We start from the raw sequence: 22,680 nt of genomic DNA on the forward strand, positions 1-22,680 counted from the left end.
GTAAATAAATATATGCGCACGTACTGTCATACACTGTTATTATTGGCTACTACTTTATACACTGCACCATAGCCAAAGCCTCTGACATGCGTTTCTGTTCAGATGTCGTTCGTATAGGAAATTTACCAACTTGATTCCATCTCCTGTTAACTAGTAAATTCATATTGTGACATGACCTGCTAGAAGTTTGTTGGAATACAACCCGCACAAATGCACATAAGATTGCTCTTTATAGCTGATATCTGGATGAGTAAGAAAAAAAATTCAGTGGGTGTGCGACTGACTGCTGTATCCCCGCAATTCCATATAAGAAATTTACGTCACGAATTATTAGTTTTGAACAAATGATAGATGTCCTTGTGTTATTTAGGTTTAAGTACTTCTAAGTTCTAGGCGACTGATGACCTCAGTAGTTCCATAGTGCTCAGAGCCATTTGAACCATTTTTTTGCTGGCCTTAAAGTCCCCAATTCCCAAACTGTACGATAGCTATATCGCAAACCGCTCACCAGGGAATCAGTGTAGTAGGGGATATGATACTGTAGACAGTCTCGTACGCATCATTTGTTTCAAACACGATCGAGAGTACTGGTAGCTGCATATGTATTTCCCCCTTGTTATAGCGTACAAGTGTCGCTATAGAGTACTTCAGGAAACTGACCTCACCTGAAAATGCATTGCATAGTTGACTGAGTACACTGATTCAACAATCGTACTTCATATTTTATCAATCCCATGAGAGTCTTTCATCCTTAGTGAATGAATAATGGATTAAGTTTAATCTTTGCTTGTTACCTGTTGCTGCATCTGTTACGAATTTCTCTGAACATCAGCTATCAAGAGTTTTGTATAAATATGGAGCATTAAATCACGTCTCCGCTTATGAATCAGGAAATGGTGAAGGTGTCATTTAATATTCTGCAGGAAGTTACTTATTCTATCTCACAGAGTAATGTCGCACAGAGAAAGTCACATCAGCAAATTAGTACTCCGTACCTCAGCAAGATTTAATCTCACATTAAGGACATCTGATGTATCATCGTTTCACACATGTATCTCAGTCTAAATGTAATGCGACACAAATATGTAGTAACATGGCAATCATCAAAGCAATGACGGTGTGGTTGCCAATCAAAGTTTGACGTTAGCGTGGCGCGCTTACGCAAGACAGGAGCGCAGTGATGGCGGCCCGGCGCGGCGTGCCGTGTCCTTCCGGGGCGTCTTGCCGGCACCGCCGTCATAGAGAACCTCATTAGGGTGACACGGGCACGACGCAGTCGCTGCGATAATGGGATTACGCTGAGGACCCGTGAGTGCCTGCTGCGGCCCCGAGCTGCCGCTGCTGCTGCCGCTGCTACCGGGGTGATTGCAGCGTCTGAGCCAGATTCCCAGCAGGTGGCGCCGCGCGCCCAGACACGTGCCCTCGACGGCAGTGTCGCAGTTTCTCACTACCGTTCGCTATAAGGGAGCTTTGTTCACAGCACTGGCGGGAGACGTGAAGCGTACAGACTCACACACACACGCACACACACACCGCATCGCGCACCTTCACCGGGAATACCGGCTAGATACTATCTTGCAGGTATTCCAAAAACTCTCCACACGACTGTACAATAACATGAGACACTCGCGTAACCCGTTTATCCTTTCTCTGGGTAACTACGACCATAACCATAGATGGAAGCATAACAGGCCAAAGAAACTACTGGCTACGAACTTAACATCTATGGTCCATAGCACGCTAACACGGCAGTACTGGCGAGCCTCTGCAACACAGCTACTACTGGTAACCCCAGATGTTCGACCAGCCGAAAAACAGGTAACCGCAGGGAAAGCGTACTGGACACAGCACGCAAACCAACCTCCCCCCCTCCCCCCCTACACTGTGAGTCGATCTTGACCGATCGCCCACTAATGTACAACGACCTTGAACTGTTGCAGGGACGCTGCAACTGCAACAAGCCCCACAACGAGCTCCAGCTACGACAAAGGTAACGATGCACGATACCTCGCACTAACGTAACCACACCTTGCATGCACTGTCGCAGATAGCAAGCCGCTACTGCCCTTACTACCCATCCTACTGTCGCAGAGTTTTTTTCCCTTGGAGCTTGCCTTGCCACTTTTTTTCCTCTGCCCTTACAACAGCTACCCTTCGATCGCTTTCGTCCACTTTTTATTTCTTGATGCACCATGTTAATGAGTAATATTACCCAGACACATGGATAACATCAAAGCCCGCATCCTGTGACTCCTGATTAAAAAACTAACATGTTATACAGAGGTGACAGTAGAACCTTTGGTTTGGTCACCACGTTGGTATAGGTGTGGAGGGGCCCCATACTTATGAAGCACACACATACCCACACACAGAAAGGGGGAGAGAGAGAGAGACAGAGAGACGGAGAGAGAGACGTACGAAATGTTATAAAACACTGATGATAGCAGTTCACACATAAACCCTTAATACGACCAGTCCTTTCTCATTCAACATCGCCTGTGTTTCCACTCCACTGCAATGTTTCCATCGCCTCCAAATCCTCGAAGTCATGTGAAGTTTCATTATAAAGTACTTCTATGTGTCAGAAAACTGGCCACACCTGAAAATGCACTCGTCTGCACACCATCTCCCACTGTGATCCTTTAAAGTTACTACGAGTGTTTTTTAATAAGTAACACAAAACATTTTTTTGAAAGAAAGTTGGTTTTATTCAGAATTCCAATGCACTATATTATTTTCCACTCCTATCGTTACAAACCTCTGGTTTCCAATTTTATCTACTATCAATGCGATGGTCTTACGAAACCTTTCTGGAACGGCTTGTATGATTTCTTGTACCGCGCCACTAGTAGATCTCGAAGCCAACGAAGCACTGCTTCCTTCGGAGTGCATCCGTCTCTAGGGCAAACGGATCGAAATCGGAAGGGCCGGCCGGAAGGCCGAGCGGTTCTAGGCACTACAGTCTGGAACAGAGCGACCGCTTTGGTCGCAGGTTCGAATCCTGCCTCGGGCATGGATGTGTATGATGTCCTTAGGTTAGTTAGGTTTAAGTAGTTCTAAGTTCTAGGGGACTTATGACCTCAGAAGTTAAGTGCTCAGAGTCATTTGAACCATTTTTTTGAAATCTGAAGGGACGAGATCAGGGTTGTAGGCTGGCTGAGGAATAACACTAGAGTGAAGTCTTGTCAGATTCTCTCGGTTGCTAAGATTTGCGTAAGGCCTTGCGTTGTCATGGAGAAAGAGTAATTCGTTTCCATTATTACGGCGACGAACACGCCGAAGCCGTTTCTTCAATTTCCTGACGGTACCACAATGCACTTCAGAAGGGGTAGTTGCAACAACAGAGAGAACGTCACACGCAGTAACCTCTTTAGAGTACCAGAGGATCCTTGCTAAGAGTTTACTGACTGAGGGTGCAGCTATGAACTTCTTCTTTGGAGGAGAGGTGATCTGGCCGCCACACTAACGATTATCAATTTGAGTTCGGTTGGAAGTGATAAACCCATGTTTCATTGCCTCTGGCGACATTCGAAAAAAAAACTGTCACGAACACCGTCATGGTATGCAAGCAATTGCGCGCACATAATCAATCTTTCGTTGCTCTTTATAGTCTTCTGTTACGCGGATAGGAACATAGTGGCCACAAGACTTTGAGTACCCCAACGGGTGGGCAAGAGCATCAGCACAACCAACAGAGACGCCCAGTTGTGCAGCGAGATGTTTCACTGTGATCCGTCAGTCACCTCGAATGAGACTGTTAGACCTTTCCAAAATTGTGTGAGATCGAGCAGGCTTGGGTGACTTTGTTGCAATGATGACACATGCCTCACGCAACGAATCTCCTTGCTTTTGTTCACTGCAAGGTCTCTGTAGACACCGTGCCATTGACTATGTATATCTGCAATGCTTTTGTTTTGCGCCAAAAGAAACTCAGTGACCACTTTCTGCTTGCAACACACACAATTTTCAAGGATACGTATAGCGCCGTCAACGGCCTTGCCGCAGTGGCAACAACGGTTCCAATCAAGTTAAGCGCTGTCGGTCTGGGCTAAGACTTGGATGGGTGACCATCTGGTCTGCAGAGCGCTGTTGGCAAACGGGGTACACACAGCCCTTGTGAGGTAAACTGAGGGGCTACTTGATTAAGAAGTAGTGGCTGCAGTCTCAGAAACTGACATACGTCTGGGAGAGCGGTGTGCTGACTACACGCCCCTCCATATCCGCATCCAGTAATTCCTATGATCTGAGTGTGACCCGGCGGCCGGTCGGTACCTTGAGCCTTCATGGCCTGGACGGGAGGAGTTACATATAGTGCCGCCACCTATCAGGACTACATGCAACTATAGGAACTGAAGCAGGAACATTCCATGATATCCCGGAACGCATCCTGCATTTTCTCAACAAATATCGGCCGAGAAAAAAAATGTGTTTCATTACTTACCGAATGCCCCTCGTAATCTCTGCTTAAACCGGGTTCTTTGTTTCCGTACCTCCTTAAAAATGTTACCTTTTCTTGACAGACCACCCTTTTATTCAGTATTTCTGACATATATTTTTGTTTGTTATACGTCGATGCTTGTAGAAGAAGTTTTTGCTGGACATTTTGTAAGGCATCCTTATTTTACGGACCTTACATGAGCTTGATCCATAACGACAGTACGATGCAGTATGACATCCTCAGATAATAATAATTATATTGTATCAACAAAGAAACTGAGGTAATCTCATGCACCGAAAAGTAACAAAATAATATCTACCAATATGAGGACAGGGGCGAGCATAAGTAACTTAAAGTGAAACGAATTTTGGAGACGAACCGAGCAGGTGGTTAATGGCATTGGAAAACCCCTCTCATCAAGAGAACGGTGAGCTTCACTGCAGAAAGGGATAAGGCCAGAACAATACAATATTCCGTTTAACGTAAATAAGGCCGGGACCGAGAATAAGTGGCTGGATGGATGGCTTTAACAGGGCTAGGCGGCGACCCAGCAAGAAAAATAAAATTCACCTTCAACGAGACGGCGATTGGCTTGAGCCGCACTGGGCGACGCAGACGCGACACATTGGGGAGATCTCCATCATATGAAAGGATTTTGGGAATTAAAATTTCTAGAAATCTCTCTCATCTCACAGCAGACCGCACAAGTGTGGGGAAAATTGCGAGGGCGTCGAGAGCTTTGCTTCTGTGAAGTGTGGACGATATGCTTCACGTATCGTGATTACAGATAGCAAAGAGGTAGTTAATTATTCCTACAGGAATTTTTGAGGGCAAAGAAATTATGCATGTCACTCCAACCCTTAGCAAGTGTGCAACTGCCATATTTGGACCAGGGAAACATTAACGTTATACGGAATGCAGGAAAGTTGAGACAGTGAATTCAGTCAAGGCCAGAGTAGGGAATTAGCGTTTCAGATCCAGCACGGAGATAACGCCGTTGAAGATCCCGCTTGGTAGATTACCATCGCGCATTAGACCACAGTAAATGTTGAGTTGAGATTTTGCTCACTCCAGCTTGCGTACTATTTGACCATTGAATATCAAGAGCTAAGATACTAACCTACCCTCACATTGAGTACATGAGAGTTTTTCATTGGTTTAAAAAGTAAAATTATTCTCCACCAACTCAGTGCATTCATCATCTACGCCATCGTATATATAAGTTAGCTTATGAAGATTTTTAATCATTCTTGCCTGTGATAAAAATTTTCATTTGTAGAGATAACGAATTTAATAATTGTCAATTCCATATGGCCTAGAGTTAAATATTTTCTCATTGAGTGTTGGAAGTTGTGTATCACTTGACCCCTTAAAGCACAATGATAAATCACATGTAGAACGTAAAAGGCAATAGATGTTTTGTCTTTAGAGAATAGATCCCAAACTTCCACTTTTATTAATTTATTAATTCTACTTACGTGACAGCAGCATTTCTAGTTGCACCTAATATTAGCTGCATTACAGGGCCAGATTCATATTTATCTAGAATATCTGCTTAACATCCTGGGCATGAGAAGACAGTTCATATGTTTTGTCCATTTGCGCGTCTCACAATTTGAATTTATTTTATTTTCCATTTAGTTAATGGTATCAGCAACCTCATTCCTTTCTACATGCCACTTCCCACTGAAGTAATAAATGGAAAGCACTAGTCTTGTTCTAGAGTATTACTTTTATTGTGTTAACTGGTTTTCGATTTCACGTCCATCTTCAGGCATTTACTGAGTATTGTCACCAAGTTTTTAAGTCATGAGCATGAGATAGGAACACGTAGATATAACTTCATGTCTGAGACAGCCCCATTATTTTTCTCTCTGGGAGTTTTGGGAGAGCTCTTTGGCTCCAGGAACGAGACTTCCTACCACTTTCAAAATTGAGCTGTTTGACTGGCCCTGTAGAACGTGGTGCAGAACTTTATAGAACTTTCTGGAAACTTCCACCGTTCAGAAAGAACCTAAGGGCAATGGCCGCCAGCGATTTTCCAGCCCTTCCGTTGGCTTAGGGGTCCACGCTTTTTAACAAGCGCCGGGGTTGGTCAGTTTCCACCCCTCCGTAAAGAACTATGGACGCAGGGTCCGGGGAGAGGCTTGTGAATTTTCGTAAAGACCTCAGACCTAGCATCCGATGAATAGACACATTGTGATGGAACGTGGAGTTAACGTGTTAAATTAGGTCGCATTGGAAACTGCTGTTATTACAAAAATCAGGAGTAGAGAGTTATTCACTTTACATGTTTTTGCTTTTACGTGTGGGGTTTAGTCATTTTGCGTGGAACATAAAGCCATGAAGTCAAGTCGTTGCGTTGGGCTGTATACTCATTTCTACGTCCGCGATTCTCAGATGCAGTTAGATGGGGGTGAAGTGTTCTTTCCGTTTCTCCTAAATTTAATGCTGATCACGGCTTACGGTTTTTCATACCACGGTTTTGGACCCTACGAGATCATCGGCCATTCCAACTTTGACTATAACCTCCTTACCTGGAGAAAATTTTGGCTCGCGAATTTATCTTAAACCAATATTTATTGTCGCAAGTGAATAATCCGAGGCTCCCTGGGATTTATTGTAGTGTGGGACGATTGGTCTTCTGCTCTTGCTGATTTCTGTCTCTCTGGATTCTCTAGGTGACTGCATATTAGAAGATTCATTCTAAACTACGTTCTTATGCTGAACTTGTGAAGAGGTTTCCGCGCTAAATCCCCGAGCTGATTTAATTAATTCGTCCCTCTTTCGTCCTTACGTAAGCGACTAAAGTAGTTTAACATTGTCTCTATTTTGCAAGTCCAATGTGGTACCAAGTTTGCCGGCCGGTGTGGCCGAGCGGTTCTAGGCGCTTCTGTCTGGAACCGCGAGACCGCTACGGTCGCAGGTTCGAATCCTGCCTCGGGCATGGATTAGTGTAATGTCCTTAGGTTGGTTAGGTTTAAGTAGTTCTAAGTTCTAGGGGACTGATGACCTCAGATGTTAAGTCCCATAGTGCTCGGAGCCATTTGAACCATTTTGTGGTACCAAGTTTGGAAATAAATAACAAGATTTATAGACGCCGGTGATTTGTCATTTAAGATTCTTCCACATTTGTTATTACGACACGATTGATGAAGTTATTAGGTACAATTAGGCTCACTTTATTACCAATGGTAACTAAGGAATGATTAAGGTGCCACCTTTCGCGTAGTGCGTCCTCTTGGGCATGCAGCAGGAAATACAGAGTTGCCTGACACAGATTCTTAATTTGTCACGTCCTAATAGCAACCAATTTCCATTCACAACGAGTCCTGTATTCTTGCAAGAGGCTTGGGATCTGCTGTGCATCTGTACATGCCAGAAAGAGCGAACACCACACACGTACACAGGATGAACATTAATAAAACCGACAAACTGCAGGGACGGATTCCTTAATGGAAAAGGAGGAAAAAAGAACCTATGAACGTGTGTCTGGAAATGGACGGTGTGTGTGCAACGACATAAAATCGTCCCGAAACACAGTACAGAGCTGTATCACATCCACGTCACAGCAGATGTTAAAAGTGGCCTCCTTGGGATGCAATGCACGCGTTCACACGTCGCATCGCGATTGCACCACTCTTTCGCATTTTCCGGCCTCTCTTCAAATAACATCACAGGCGTCGTGAACACGCTGCCGAAGGGTCTGCACATTAGAAACTGGTTCCGCATACACAACACTTTTCAGGCGCCCCTGGCATGCAAATTAAGTGGTTAAGGTCTGGTGACGAGCAGGCCTGTACTGTCCAATGCCCGGAAAAGATACTGTCCAGGTGTCGGCGAACTGTAATGCACAAGTGGGGTTGTGCTCCGTTGTACGGAAACCACATAACGTCGTACTGCAAAGGCACGTTCTAATGCAGCCTAGACAGAGTAATCTGTTGTAAGTCCAGGTACGTTCCCCCATTGTGGAATAACAACCAGTGCTCCCCCTACACTGATGCTGATCCGACGCTGATGCGATGCCTCAACCATTCAGCGAAGGCTGCCTGTAGCCCACAGATGACTATCATGTACACTGATGATGTCACTTTTGGTAAAAACTTCTACAAACGGTAAAGAGGACTGATGACAGAAGACCCATAATTGTGTTGATCTGGTGCAAAAACCATCTACAAAGTCCTTCCCACAGCGCGAAATCAGCTGCTGAGAACCTTCGCACTTGTAGCAGCGATAGTAGCGGTTGTCATGCAGGATACACATAATCGCGCTTTGGCTTACACCATGTTGGCGGGGCACAATCCAGGAGTTTGTACCGGGGTCGGTCTCAATATCCCGTAAAACAAGGTCCTCTAGATCAGGTGAACGAACAGTCCGCCGCCTCCGGGAACGCTCATCTGTCTGAAAGGACTTTTCACCACACAAACACTCAAAAGGACTTCAAATGTTGTGTTATGTGTTTGGTGTCTGTTAGGATACTTGTTTTGGTATAGCTGTGCTCCCTCTCGATCCTTTCCATCTACTTGGCTGTATATAAAATCTCGATTTATTCAGGACATGAATACCGGACCAATCTGCTGCTTATGGTACGCTACATCAGAAACACAGCCTGCAACACACAGGGAACACATAGCCTGCGATTAGAGTAACTTCCATTCGTCGGCGACATCTACCGTGGCAACGACTCATTTTCGGACACGCGTTCATAGTGCCCTTCTTTTCCATTTCCAGCCAGGCTTCCATCCCAGCAGTTTGCCTGTTTTATTAATGTTCACCTTGTATATAGCACATCTGTAGGCGCATGTAGGGAGTGCGGATGTATAGCAGGATCCGAGTCTCTTGTGGGAATAAAAGACACGGTGCGAGCAAGTAGGAGAATGGACAGTGGACGCTACCAGCGTGTGACAGGTTGAGTATTTCGGTGGGGCTGGAACCATCTCAAGGTGGCCGAGGCAGTAGGGCTTTAGGCTTCGTGACGAGCGGATGTGTTTACGTAGAGCTGCGCTCTGCTGAAAGCAAGGCAAATTTGCTGTGTTGGTTGTTGAGTATTTCGCTTCTTCACGGTTATTCAACTTCTTTGCTATTGTCGACATTGTATCATAGTTGTTGCAGTTTATACTGATTGTGATGTCTGTTTGAAGTCGTCCTTGATTTAAAGACGTGAGACTTTAAAGTTTACATTTGATCAAGATTGTGTGAAGCATAGTGCATTTGAGTTTCAAACGTTTGTTATTGAGAAGGTGAAAATTCCGTCGACTGAAATTATTGGGATACACCTTTCGCTGTTGGCTATTATTGCTTATTTGAAACTTAACGATTCAAGAAACTGTAATCGTGTTAGTGAAGAGACAGATGGTTCTATGAATACTCACACGGAAACAGAAGTGTAAGTGAGGTTCACATAAAGTATGGTGGCCTCGGTTTGCGCACCGTACGTGTATTCGAACTCCCATTTGAGAACCTAATATGTGCATCAGTCGAGTTTTCAATGATTATGGGAGTTTAATTTCTGTTTATGAAGAGAGATGGAGCAATGGGTTTCCCTTGCCTGTTCTCAGTGGAGCTCGTCGAGCTTGTTGAAACAAATCCCGTCATTCATAACTGTTTCTGTCCACCGTGCGTTGGTCGTCTATGACGGACAGCTTAGGACGTGCGCAATTTGCAACCCCACTGACGATGTGTGTGCGGAGCGCTCGCGGCTGCCCGTGGTCCAGCTACCGTCCAGAGATGCTGTCGAGCGCACGACCTGCGCTGTATACATGCCTCTGACGTATGCAGCCGCGGCCCGCGGTGCTGCGCGACCGCAGGCAATATTCAGGAAGCGGAAAGATAGAATGCCTCAGTGATACCAACTTTAGAAATGCACGCGTAGTCTCGACACAGTGCAGTGATGTTAGCCCGCAGCGAATGAGAAACACACAGAGTACCGAAATCGGAGAAGTTTCCCAATCGAAACCAATGCCAGGTGACGTACCCACCGCAGAAAAGGACAATAATGTGCCTGAAGTGTGTTGCTTAACATCTCGTAAGAATAAGAAAATGCGAATAGCTCATCTAGCAGGTGAAATAGAAGCTCCCTAAACAAGAGACAAATTACGTCAACTACAGTTGAAAGACAAAGTACACCATTGTTGGTCCCAACACTCGAATCGACAAGAAAAACGAAGGGAACAACCCAGCTATCAGTCAAAGTAGAAGTACAAAATGCGTTGAAGGCCCAGCAAGTAGCGGTCGCACTACGCGAAGGAGAATATCTGAAGGTCAAAATTCAGTTAAAAACTCAGATAGAACAGACTGGTTACTGCAATGGAGGGAACAACAGGCAGCAAAACACACCGAATCATCAGCAATACTGATTGATGATGTGAAAGTTGACGACAACCTAAATGGAATCAAATCTGAATCTTTACGGTAAACGTAGAAACTCGATTGCTTGTGCCTTTCTTGAGATACATGCAGTATAATAGTGAATACTGACTATGTCTACGTGTGTAAATATATTCGAAGAGATGGAACAAACGTACAGCATAGTGATATTAATTATGAAGAGAATTCAAAGTGCGCATAAAATATCTTCTCTAAAGGATTTTGCTTATAATTCTGACATCAATATAGTTGTCTTGCACGGGGTATTGATCCTAGTTCTTAGCATACCAAGTTTTAACACAATTTTAAATGTGGTTGTCGAATATCACTTTGCTACTGCAATTTTGGCTAGAGGTAGTATATCTAAGCAAAATCTGTAATTTTTAGAGTCAGGAAGAGGTACGATGTGTCAAAATTTCGATATAACTTTAGTGAATGCTTATGTCTCCTCCACCAATAATTCCAAGACAGAGAGAGAGCAATTTTTTTTAAAAACTGAATTGGTATAGTTACTACAAAATGTCCGAGAAAACCTAATAATTGTAGGAGATTGGGAATGTTTTTAGCAAGGTAGGATCAAATGCCTAACAGTAATTTCCTGTAAGAACTCTCTGATTGGTCAAAACCTTACACCCGTAGGACGCCTTGGAAATAAAAAAAACCACACAATTGTCAAAGTTATTTTGATTTACAACCAAGCAGCAAGCATAACTGGTAAGAACAATACATTGGAAGGACTAATTCGCTGTGGAAACAATGCCTGCTACTTTTTCAGATCACTGTGAGTAGTAGGGAGGTGGGGTTCTTGGTGCAGTTTTGATATCAAATACATATGCAAATTAATTGAATTGATCAATTAATTCCACCACCCTGACCATATCCAAACTCATCCCTGGATGTCGTCACGTGTTTTTCTCACTTGTAAAAGGGAATTGGAGGGAAATACAAATTGGCAGTGCCCTTTCGGGGACTCAAACCCTGGTCCTCCTTGGATAGAAAGCTTAAGTGCAGCACTCTTACACAATTATACCACCAGAGGCGCTTTGAATTGGCGAAAATTTAAAAATTATGTTACCCTTTCCGGGACTCGAAGGCTTGTTCTACTGGAAGGAAAGCCCATGTGCACCCGCAATACATGGAAACAGTCCAGATGTAGGAAAGGGAGGTTGGCTGTATTGCTAGCGCTACACATAGGTGGCCTAAAACCTAAACAGCTCAAAAACTGATGATACCATACAACTGGTGTTAACGTGTTGGGAAAGAATTTCGCTTCTCTGGAGCGATACGGTATACGTAATATCCTCAACGACAACACACGGACGGTAATTGTTTTTCGATATATCGGGAGAGAGACACGACAAAGTCTTATATAAGGTTCTATTGCAAAGAGTGCTATAACTGGTTAAAGTTTGGATGCACGTAGTTCTCTCAAAACTACACCGGTTTTGCTCATAAAACTAATAGGAATTTGCTGTCTCTAGTCTCGTAGACTGATTACTGTTTGTTTATTATCATCACGATTTTGTGTTTAAAAAATAGACGTTATTTCATACTTCATAACTTGTATATATAAACTAGACACCACTTGAATTACTGTTCGTTGTGGAATCTAGAAATTATAGTGGTCTTTTTCCCGGCTTGTGAGTAGATTGTGTGAAACATGTTGTGATGATCAAACTGCTTGCAAAACTAGAACGCAAGAATCTGCTTCTGTATGACAGAAACTTTACAGACTTCTTGGTAGACGTGACTTATGCATCAAATATGCCAAATGTAAGCAAAGACAGGTAATTGGTTTCGATGTAATTGAACAAATACGTGATAAAATCTTATTATTCCATTACAAGACATACTCTCACGATAAGTTTCGTAAACGCTTGTATGACATAGCATTGCAATGGTGAAACGAGACCTGCCGTGGTGTACACAACAGCTATGTCCTCTTGAATTATAGCCTGTTGCTGTCGAACGTAAAATGACTGTGTTTCTTTTCCGACATGTGAGCTAATGGCATGAAAGTTTGTATTCTCTAATGTTATTTCACGTGTCTGAAATGTTTGTAATAAACACATGCATGACAGTTTATTTGCAGACATAGATTTGAACGCGAGAGGTGCTCTCAGATCGTATAATTTGTCCATCAAGCTGAAAGAAGTTACTTAAAATGGATGTTTTTACTTCGGAGTTTAAATTCTGGCTTTTTCTTCACTACAAAGACGTTTTTGAAATAACGAGCACGTTGTGCAGTGACCGGCGTTTTCATATCAAAATAGTGGACGTTTCTTCCCAATTTTACGCAGGGAGGGCATGTCTCTGCTGATCATTTGTAATTGACGGCGGTTTTCTTCGCTGGATGTCGAAAAATAGTGAAATGTGAATTGTATCCTGTAATTGAAGCTGAAAGCTATACAGATTCTCTTTGTAAAATTGGAAGAAAATAGACTGTGCCTATTTTCGTACAAAGAGGACATTTATTGTCATTACGATTGTGTTTTCCGTTTTTTTTTATAGTTGCTTTATTATAGGAATTGCGTTGATGCCAAATACAAATGTTACCGTCCAGTGCTCAGAATGGTGTGGTGGCTGAGTTCCCTAAGAGGTCGCAGCTGTCCCTTTAGACTAACAGACCGCAGTTGGGATAGCCCTCATCCATCACAGTTTTGTTCTTGGGGATGCCAGTGTCACTCTCTATTATATGCTGGCGTCGATAATGCTGACCGCCCAGCAGTGTGCGCGCCGGGGTACTTTGTACTGAAGACACTGTGGTGTGGGGCTGCGGTCACTTTAGGCGTAAGGTTTCCCATTTCCCATGCAGCCAACGTCTGAAAAAGCCATCTGGAGCGTTCTCCGGAATTCCGTTGTTGTTCCAGAGGGGTCCAGTCTTTCTGAGAAATACGTTCAAAAGATCGTAAGAAAGAGTTGCATTGACGTTAAATACAATTGTTCTCCATCGCAGAATGGCAGGCTGTTGGGAGCGAGGGGCTTGTCTACTGGGGGTGGTCGCTGGGCACTTCCACACTTCGACGAGGGTTGTGGCGGCACTGCTAAATTTCCCTGTTGTGTTAGCTAAGGGCAGCCGCCTCAAGGCAGGCTGTGTGCCGCGAGTGACCAAGGAGGATAGTGGAGGGCCACAGAGGAGTGACAGTGGGGCCGCAGAAACACACCAAATCGCTTTGCCATTTGAAAAAGAAATCTGGAGCATTCTCCAGAATTTCGTTGTTGTCCCAGAGGGGTCAGGTCTTTCTGAGAAATATGTCGCAAGAAAGAGTTTCGTTGACATTAAATAAAACTGTTCATTGGAGAATCACAGGCGTGTTGGAAACCCTGGGAGCATGTGAGGATGGTGCTACTTTGCCGTACTTTAGACAAACAAGTTGCAATCAGGGTGGCCATCCTTTTAGCTTCTATTATTTAGTTGACTTTACATTCTATTGTGTTGGCAAAGGGAGCATAGCCTCGAGGTGGTCAGCATCTGCAGAGGTATGGCGGAAGACCGAGTGCAGCCAGCAACCACAAGGGGATGGCTGTTGGCCACAGAAAAACTCTGAGGTGCTCGGCAGAGCACCTGGCTGTTTAAAAAAGGCTGTGTCGATGCCCCTCCCTCCCCCGCAGGAGGATGGATGGTGGGAGGGAGGGGCCTGAGTGGGGTAAGAGGGCCTCGATGTTCGACATTTTGTGGACGCCTTTTGATGAGAATGCACCGCCTCCTCTGCAGTCTTTTAGGACGATGATTTTTCCCGATAGATATGTTGCATTATGACCCATTCATTATGACTACTGGTTTCTTCATGATAATTTTAAAGTATAATTAGAACTGTGATAATTTTTTTCCATCAGTTGTGGTAGCATGTATTATCTTTGGTTACCTGGGCTGTTGGATGGTTTTTGAGCAGGCATCTGACACTTACATAACTTTTCTGTCCAACACCAGCATCTCAGTTGAGCACATTCTCAGCAAGAAGGAATAATAGTAGTACCCCACACCCCTGCCTTTTAATTGCCAGCTTGTAGGTGAAGAGTAGAGTTTGAGTGTGTCTGCCACTAGTTTTGAGTAGTACTGCGAAATATTTTCCCAGTAGGATAGCACCAATTTTATGGTGTCGTCAGTTTTTTATCTGTATCGCCATTGTAGGCCATCCTTGTGTAAGAAGAGACAATACTTATGACTAATTACGTAATTATAAGCTATATTTACTTCATTTCCCTGACCAAAATAAATAGGTACACTAATTTAACCTTCCTCTCTTGCTTTTGGACAGTTTCCATGTGTTAGAGGTGCACATGGACTTTCCATCCAGTAGGACCAGTGTTTTCCGCCAATTCCAAACTCCTCTGGTGGTATAATTGTGTTAGGGGGTGCCCTTGGGCTTTCTGTCCACGGGACCAGGTTTGAGTCCCACAAATTTCCAGGTGGGGGGTTGGGGTTAGACAAAGAAGTCCTGCCACAGTTCGAAATTCGCGCAAAAATTCGAAATTCCAGCCAATAGTTTACGTTGGGGGATGGTTGTGGAGGGTTGGGCTGGGGCCCACGTTAAGGCTGGGGGTGGAAATGGGCTTGGTCAAGGGTTGAGATAGGCGTGGTCAGAGAGGAATTAATTGATCAATTTAATTAATTTGTTTATCAATTTGATATCAATATTGCGCCGAGAACACCATCTCCCTACTACTGCTGTGGCGCAAAAAACAAAGTGGGGGCGTGGATTTTGAAAATTAAATGTTAGTATTCTCAACGATGAAACATTAAACCCACAAATATAGGAGACTTGTGCATGAGATCATAGTGAAGATGTCACAACAATTCGAATAAAAATCTCAGACGGACACTGATCTCACAAGCAAAAGCAAAGCTACGCTAACAATGGAACAGAATTTTATTATTGCTGCTTACAAGACCTATATAGTAAGCCAGTTTTATATGTTGACCATTTCGCAGGTATAAAGAAAACGAAAGCAATTTTAACTAAGTTAAGAATGAAGAAGTTCGAGGGCCTGATAGTTAAACCTACATCGCAATATGACGAAATACTCACAGAACTAAAATACATAGTCAAGGAAATCCATCGGTTTTATATGGAACTATACACTGCGACGCCTTATGAGCAACGGTTGGCAGATGCGGTTCTAGAAGGAACAAATGCTTTTGTAACAGTGGAAGATAATACGAAGATAGTGACAACTTTTTCTAGAGAAGAGCTGTTAGACATTGTAAAACCATGTTGTTGTTGTTGTCTTCAGTCCTGAGACTGGTTTGATGCAGCTCTCCATGCTACTCTATCCTGTGCAAGCTTCTTCATCTCCCAGTACCTACTGCAACCTACATCCTTCTGAATCTGCTTAGTGTATTCATCTCTTGGCCTCCCTCTACGATTTTTACCCTCCACGCTGCCCTCCAATACTAAATTGGTGATCCCTTGATGCCCCAAAACATGTCCTACCAACCGATCCCTTCTTCTGGTCAAGTTGTGCCATAAACTTCTCTTCTCCCCAATCCTATTCAATACTTCCTCGTTAGTTATGTGATCTACCCATCTAATCTTCAGCATTCTTCAGTAGCACCACATTTCGAAAGCTTCTATTCTCTTCCTGTCCAAACTATTTATCGTCCATGTTTCACTTCCATACATGGCTACACTCCATACAAATACTTTCAGAAATGACTTCCTGACACTTAAATCTATACTCGATGTTAACAAATTTCTCTTCTTCAGAAACGCTTTCCTTGCCATTGCCAGTCTACATTTTATATCCTCTCTACTTCGACCATCAGCAGTTATTTTGCTCTCCCAATAGCAAAACCCCTTTACTACTTTAAGAGTCTCATTTCCCAATGTAATTCCCTCAGCATCACCCGTCTTAATTCGACTACATTCCATTATTCTCGTTTCGCTTTTGTTGATGTTCATCTTATATACTCCTTTCAAGACACTCTCCATTCCGTTCAATTGCTCTTCCAAGTCCTTTGCTGTCTCTGACAAAATTACAATGTCATCGGCGAACCTCAAAGTTTTTATTTCTTCTCCATGGATTTTAATACCTACTCAGAATTTTTCTTTTGTTTCCTTTTCTGCTTGCTCAATATACAGATTGAATAACATCGGGGAGAGGCTACAACCCTGTCTTACTCCCTTCCCAACCACTGTTCCCCTTTCATGTCATCTGGTTTCTGTACAAATTGTAAATAACCTTTCATTCCCTGTATTTTACCCCTGCCACCTTTAGAATTTGAAAGAGAGTATTCCAGTCAACATTGTCAAAAGCTTTCTCTAAGTCTACAAATGCTAGGAACGTAGGTTTGCCTTTCCTTAATCTTCTTCTAAGATAAGTCGTAAGGTCAGGATTGCCTCACGTGTTCCAGTATTTCTATGGAATCCAAACTGATCTTCCCCAAGGTCGGCTTCTACTAGTTTTTCCATTCGTCTGTACAGAATTCGCGTTAGTATTTTGCAGCTGTGGCTTATTAAACTAATTGTTCGGTAATTTTCACATCTGTCAACACCTGCTTTCTTTGGGATTGGAATTATTATATTCTTCTTGAAGTCTGAGGGTATTTCGCCTGTTTCAAACATCTTGTTCACCAGATGGTACAGTTTTGTCAGGACTGGCTCTCCCAAGGCCGTCGGTAGTTCTAATGGAATGTTGTCTATTCCCGGGGCCATGTTTCGACTCATGTCTTACAGTGCTCAGTCAAACTCTTCACGCAGTTTCGTATCTCCCATTTCATCTTCATCTACATTCTCTTCCATTTCCATAATATTGTCCTCAAGTACATCGCCCTTGTATAGACCCTCTATATACTCCTTCCACCTTTCTGCTTTCCCTTCCTTGCTTAGAACTGGGTTTCGATCTGAGCTCTTGATATTCGTACAAGTGGCTCTCTTTTCTCCAAAGGTCTCTTTAATTTTCCTGTAGGCAGTATCTATCTTACCCCTAGTGAGATAAGCCTCTACATCCTTACATTTGTCCTCTAGCCATCCCTGCTTAGCCATTTTGCACTTCCTGTCGATCTCATTTTTGAGACGTTTGTATTCCTTTTTGCCAGCTTCATTTACTGAATTTTTATATTTTCTCATTTCATCAATTAAATTCAATATTTCTTCTGTTACCCAACGATTTATAACAGCCCTCGTCTTTGTACCTACTTGATCCTCTGCTGCCTTCACTACTTCATTCCTCAAAGCTACCCATTCTTCTTCTACTGTATTTCTTTCCCCCATTTCTGTCAATTTTTCCCTTATGCTCTCCCTGAAACTCTGTACAACCTCTGGTTTCTTCAGTTTATCCAGGTCCCATCTCCTTAAATTCCCCCCTTTTTGCAGTTTCTTCAGTTTTAATCTACTAAAACCATATCCAATGAAAAAGGCATCTGGTCCCGATGGCTTACGAGTGGAATTTTGTGAAAGGTAGTGGAATGGGATAACAGCTGACCAACTTCATTATCGAAATCATCAACGGTACCTCCGTACCACCGGAATTCAAAGGGAACAACAGACGTTAGCAAACCGAGATCAATATGTTTACTGAACTCTGACTACAAAACGGCTGCACGAACAATCGAAGCCCGAATGATCAGGATAACAAAAAACGTGATCACAAACGACCAGACAGCCTTATTTAGTCGCAGTATTCTAAAAAGATTTCATGAATACAGAGTTGTTGTGTCAGTTTTCGGGAGCTAAATGATCGTAAGCCTTTATTTAATTCGCAAACTCATTCAATCGAGTCAGTCACTGTTACTTTTCCACAATTCTGAAAAAATAGTATTTAGTGATCAGTTTCTAAATTTGCTGCGGAATATCCTCACAGGAATGATTGCTCGAATCCTCGTTATTGGACACTGTACTGGAGACATTGAAATTCAAAGATGAGTGAGTCAAGGCAGTCCGCTCTCAATGTTATTATATGTTACAGAAGCTGAATCTCTAGTTATAAAGCTCAACTATAAGCTGGAGGGACTCACAATGATATTCATGAAAAAGGTGACGAATACATATGCAGACTTCTTAGGTTAATAATTAGGAACGATGATAATTAAATACTGAACTTCATAATTAGGCTTTATTGCATAGCTACGGGTGCAGCAGTAAACAATACAAGAAACTTAATTTCTTCATCTGAATGGAATTCAGAACACAAATACACCTCACAGTACGTGGTGTAGGGTACCTTGTACCACTACTAGTCATTTCCTTTGGTGTTACACTAGCAAAAAGAACGAGGGACAAATGACTGTTTATATATATCTGTACGAGCCCTCTTAGCTTCGTGATCCTTAGGGGCAATGTATGTTGGAGTCTACGGAACCGTTCTGCAGCCAGCTACAAATGATGGTTCTCTAAATTTTCTCAATATTGTTCTTTGAAGAGAACGTCCCTTATCCTATAGGGATTCCCATTTGAGTTCCCGAAGCATCTAAATAGCATTGGCGTGTTATGCTAATCTTCCAATAACAAATCTAGCAGACCGCTTCGAATTGTTTCGATGACTTCCTTTAAACTGTCCTACTACGGATCCAAACTACTTGTGTAGTACTCAAGAATGGATCGCACTAGCGCTCTATATGTGGTCTCCTTTATTGACGAACCACACTTTCATACAGTTCTTCAAATAAACCTAAATCGACCAGTCACATTTTTTAACACAGGCCTTACATGCTCGTTCCATTTCATATCGCCTCGCAATGTTACACCCAAATGCTTAAACAACGTGACTGTGTCAAGCAGGACACCGAAATCGAACATTACGGGTTTGTTTGTCCTACACTTCCGCATTAACTTGCATTTTTCTGCAGTTAGGCCTAGCTGCCATTCATCACACCAACTAGAAATTTTGTGTAAGTCATCTTGTTTCCTTCTACACTCACGTCAGTCGACTTTGAAACCTTACCGTACACCACAGCATTATCAGCAAACAACCGTAGATTGCCGCCCATCCTGTCCGGCTTGTCATTTACGTAAACAGAGAATAATAGCGGTCATGACACACTTCCCCTGGGACACTCCAATGATATCCTTGTCTCTGATGGGCACTCGCCGTCGAGGACAACTGTTTCTTTTTTTCATCGCTTTTCTGAAAGCTTTGATGCGGCCCATCACGAATTTCTCTCCTGTGCCAACCTCTTTAGCCTCTTCATCTCAGAGTAGCACTTGCAACATCTGTCTTCAGTTATTTGGTGGATATATTTCAATCCCTGTCTTCCTCTACAGTTTTTACTCTCTACAGCTCCATCCAGTACAATGGAAGTTATACCGTGATGTCTTAACAGATGTCCTTTCATCCTGTCCGTTCTCCTTATCAGTGATTTCCACATATTCCTTTCGATTCTGCTCATAACCTCCAAATTCCTGAACGTATCAGTCGACCTAATTTTCAACAATCATCTGTAGCACACATTTCAAATGCTTTTATTCTCTTTTGTTTCGGTTTCCCACACATCATGTTTCACTACTATACAATGTTGTGAACCAAACGCACATTCACAGAACTTTGTTCCTCAAATTACGGTCTACATTGGACACGTTGAAACGTCCCCTTAGAACAATTATACATGACTGTGCTTAAACTGACACACAATATTTTTAGCGCAACGCAATCTGACTTTTAACAAATCCTATGAAAGAATGGCCCTGACTAACATTAACCTATACCTTTCACAAATCACTTACCTCACCAAAAATCTTCGTTACTCGAACTACTGCAATACAGCGAGCGCCACTACTGCCAGCTAAATAAAAGATTCAAACTACTGAAGGCACTAACTACTGATAGGCATAGTTAGCAAATGAAAGATTTTGATAGAGAACAAACAATGTATTCCCTTAATATTTATAATATATATAGCAGTTCATGACATCCATTCTTACAAATTTCAAAACTCCGCCATCTCTCTCCCCACATCCACCACCGCTGGCGGCTCACCTCCAACTGCGCAACGCTACGCGCTGTTAGCATCCAGGTGTCGCTCCCCAACACTACAATGACAGACAACAATGCAAACCAGGCACAGACTGCACACGGCACAGCCAGTGATTTTCATACAGAGCGCTACGTGGCGTTACCAATAAGAAAACCTAAACAGCCTACTTACAACGTGTACACTTCCGTTTTTAACAGTGCTAGTGTGCTTTTGATGTCCTCCTTGCTCCGTCTGTCATTGGTTATTTTGTTGACTGGTTGGTAGAATTCCCTAACTTCAACTAATTCGTGACTATCAATCCTGACGTTACGTTTGTCTCGACTTTCATTTATGGTACTTCTCATTACTTTTGTCTTCTTTTAGATTCATTATCAATCAGTACTCTCTACTCATTAGACTGTTTATTCCTTTCAGTGGATCCTGCAATTGTTTTTACTTTTACCGATGATAACGTGTCTTTAGCAAGTTTTGTTGAAAGTCGTTCACCTTGAATTTGAATTCCACTCTTGAACCTTTCTTTTATTCCTGTCTTACAGCCCTTTTAATCTGAATGACTTCTTTCTTATAATCTTATTATTCCTTCTTGGGTCTTGTACCTGTCTTTCCCTATAGATTACTCCTATTTTCCTCAGATTTTCGAACATCTTGCACCATTTGACACTGTCGGTCTCAGGAAAATTTATTACATACCAACTGAGAATATGTTCGAGGATTCTGCAGCAAACCGATATGAGGGACATTGTTCTGTAATTTTGCGGGACCGTTCTTTTGCCCTTCTTATACACAGGAGTCACTAGCGCTTTTCTCCAGTCGCTTGGGATCCACGCCCATAATGGTAATGTGACCTTTGTGCCTGATGAGGCTTAGGGAAGAGTTACTTCACTAGCTGAGGGGACAGTCTGAATAAGAATACACTGTCACTTGGAGCAATCTCCGTCATAATCACATTGTACCTTTATTTTTGTATGTTGAAATTTTCACAAAAGTTAATAATGACAAGGTGTCCCAAAATATACCTACAAGCTTTAGTGAAGGGTTCCTTATACTGAAAAAAGTAAAAAAAAATTCTAGTAAACATGGACTGTAGAATGCATACGTTAAGAGATATGAGCTCTTGCTCATATTCGATACTATGAAATAGGTCTCTTCTACAGAAAGGACTATGCTTATGTATATTAGAAGGATGAAGTATAGACCAAAACAAGAGAATAATGTCTAGTAAACACAACTATCAGCACTTCTTAGTGTGAAACAGAAAACACTCTTCTATTGAGCCTGAGCTGATAGCTCTTAATGTATGCGTTTTACGTCCCTTGTTTACTAGATATATTTTTCTTGTTTTGGTGTGAAGAACCTATTCCTAAACTTTGTCGGTGCGCCTACCTAACTCTGCCATCTCAAAATCGCAAAAAAATTTAGGGATGCACTTACGTCAGGGCCACACAGAATGGGCAGGAATGCAGAACCAATGAAAATCGACGAAAACCATTTCAACACAAAGATTTTTTAAAAAAGTATCATATGTATGTTTTTGCTAGAGTAATGAAAACAAGAGGTACAGTTTAGTGATAAGACTTGGTTCTGGTGCCCTGAACACAATGCTTAATGATATACAGGGTGTTACAAAAAGGTACGGCCAAACTTTCAGGAAACATTCCTCACACACAAATAAAGAAAAGATTGTGGGGCGGCGAAGAAGTTGTCGAATGAGTTGTTTGAATGTTCATTTCACGTAACAGACTATTGCCGATGCAACATATGTGGGACGGCGAAGAAGTCGTTGTTTAATGTTGAATGAAAGTTGAACATTGCCACCTTAAATCACGCGAGCCTGGCAACTAATTTGGTGGCCAGTCAGAAAACGAAGGGAAACTTACTGACCTTAGTTCCCAGTCTGCACGGCCACATTCCTGTAAACGAAAAATATCCATAGTTCTTCACGGGATTAGGGCTGCTTCAATAA

General features: G+C 42.7%; 1 protein-coding gene across 1 annotated transcript in view; it reads right to left on the reverse strand.

Annotated features, from left to right (window-relative positions):
- Positions 1–1,157: 1,157 nt before the first annotated feature.
- LOC126362645 (translation initiation factor IF-2-like) overlaps positions 1,158–22,680 on the reverse strand; it is a 42,400-nt gene continuing 20,877 nt past the window's right edge. Inside the window, exon 3 of the mRNA XM_050007901.1 lies at positions 1,158–1,457. Coding sequence (XP_049863858.1) covers positions 1,158–1,457 — 300 coding nt within the window. The remainder of the gene's footprint in view (positions 1,458–22,680) is intronic.

Source organism: Schistocerca gregaria, chromosome 1 (genome assembly GCF_023897955.1).
Source record: "Schistocerca gregaria isolate iqSchGreg1 chromosome 1, iqSchGreg1.2, whole genome shotgun sequence".
NCBI classification, from domain to species: Eukaryota; Metazoa; Arthropoda; class Insecta; order Orthoptera; family Acrididae; genus Schistocerca; species Schistocerca gregaria.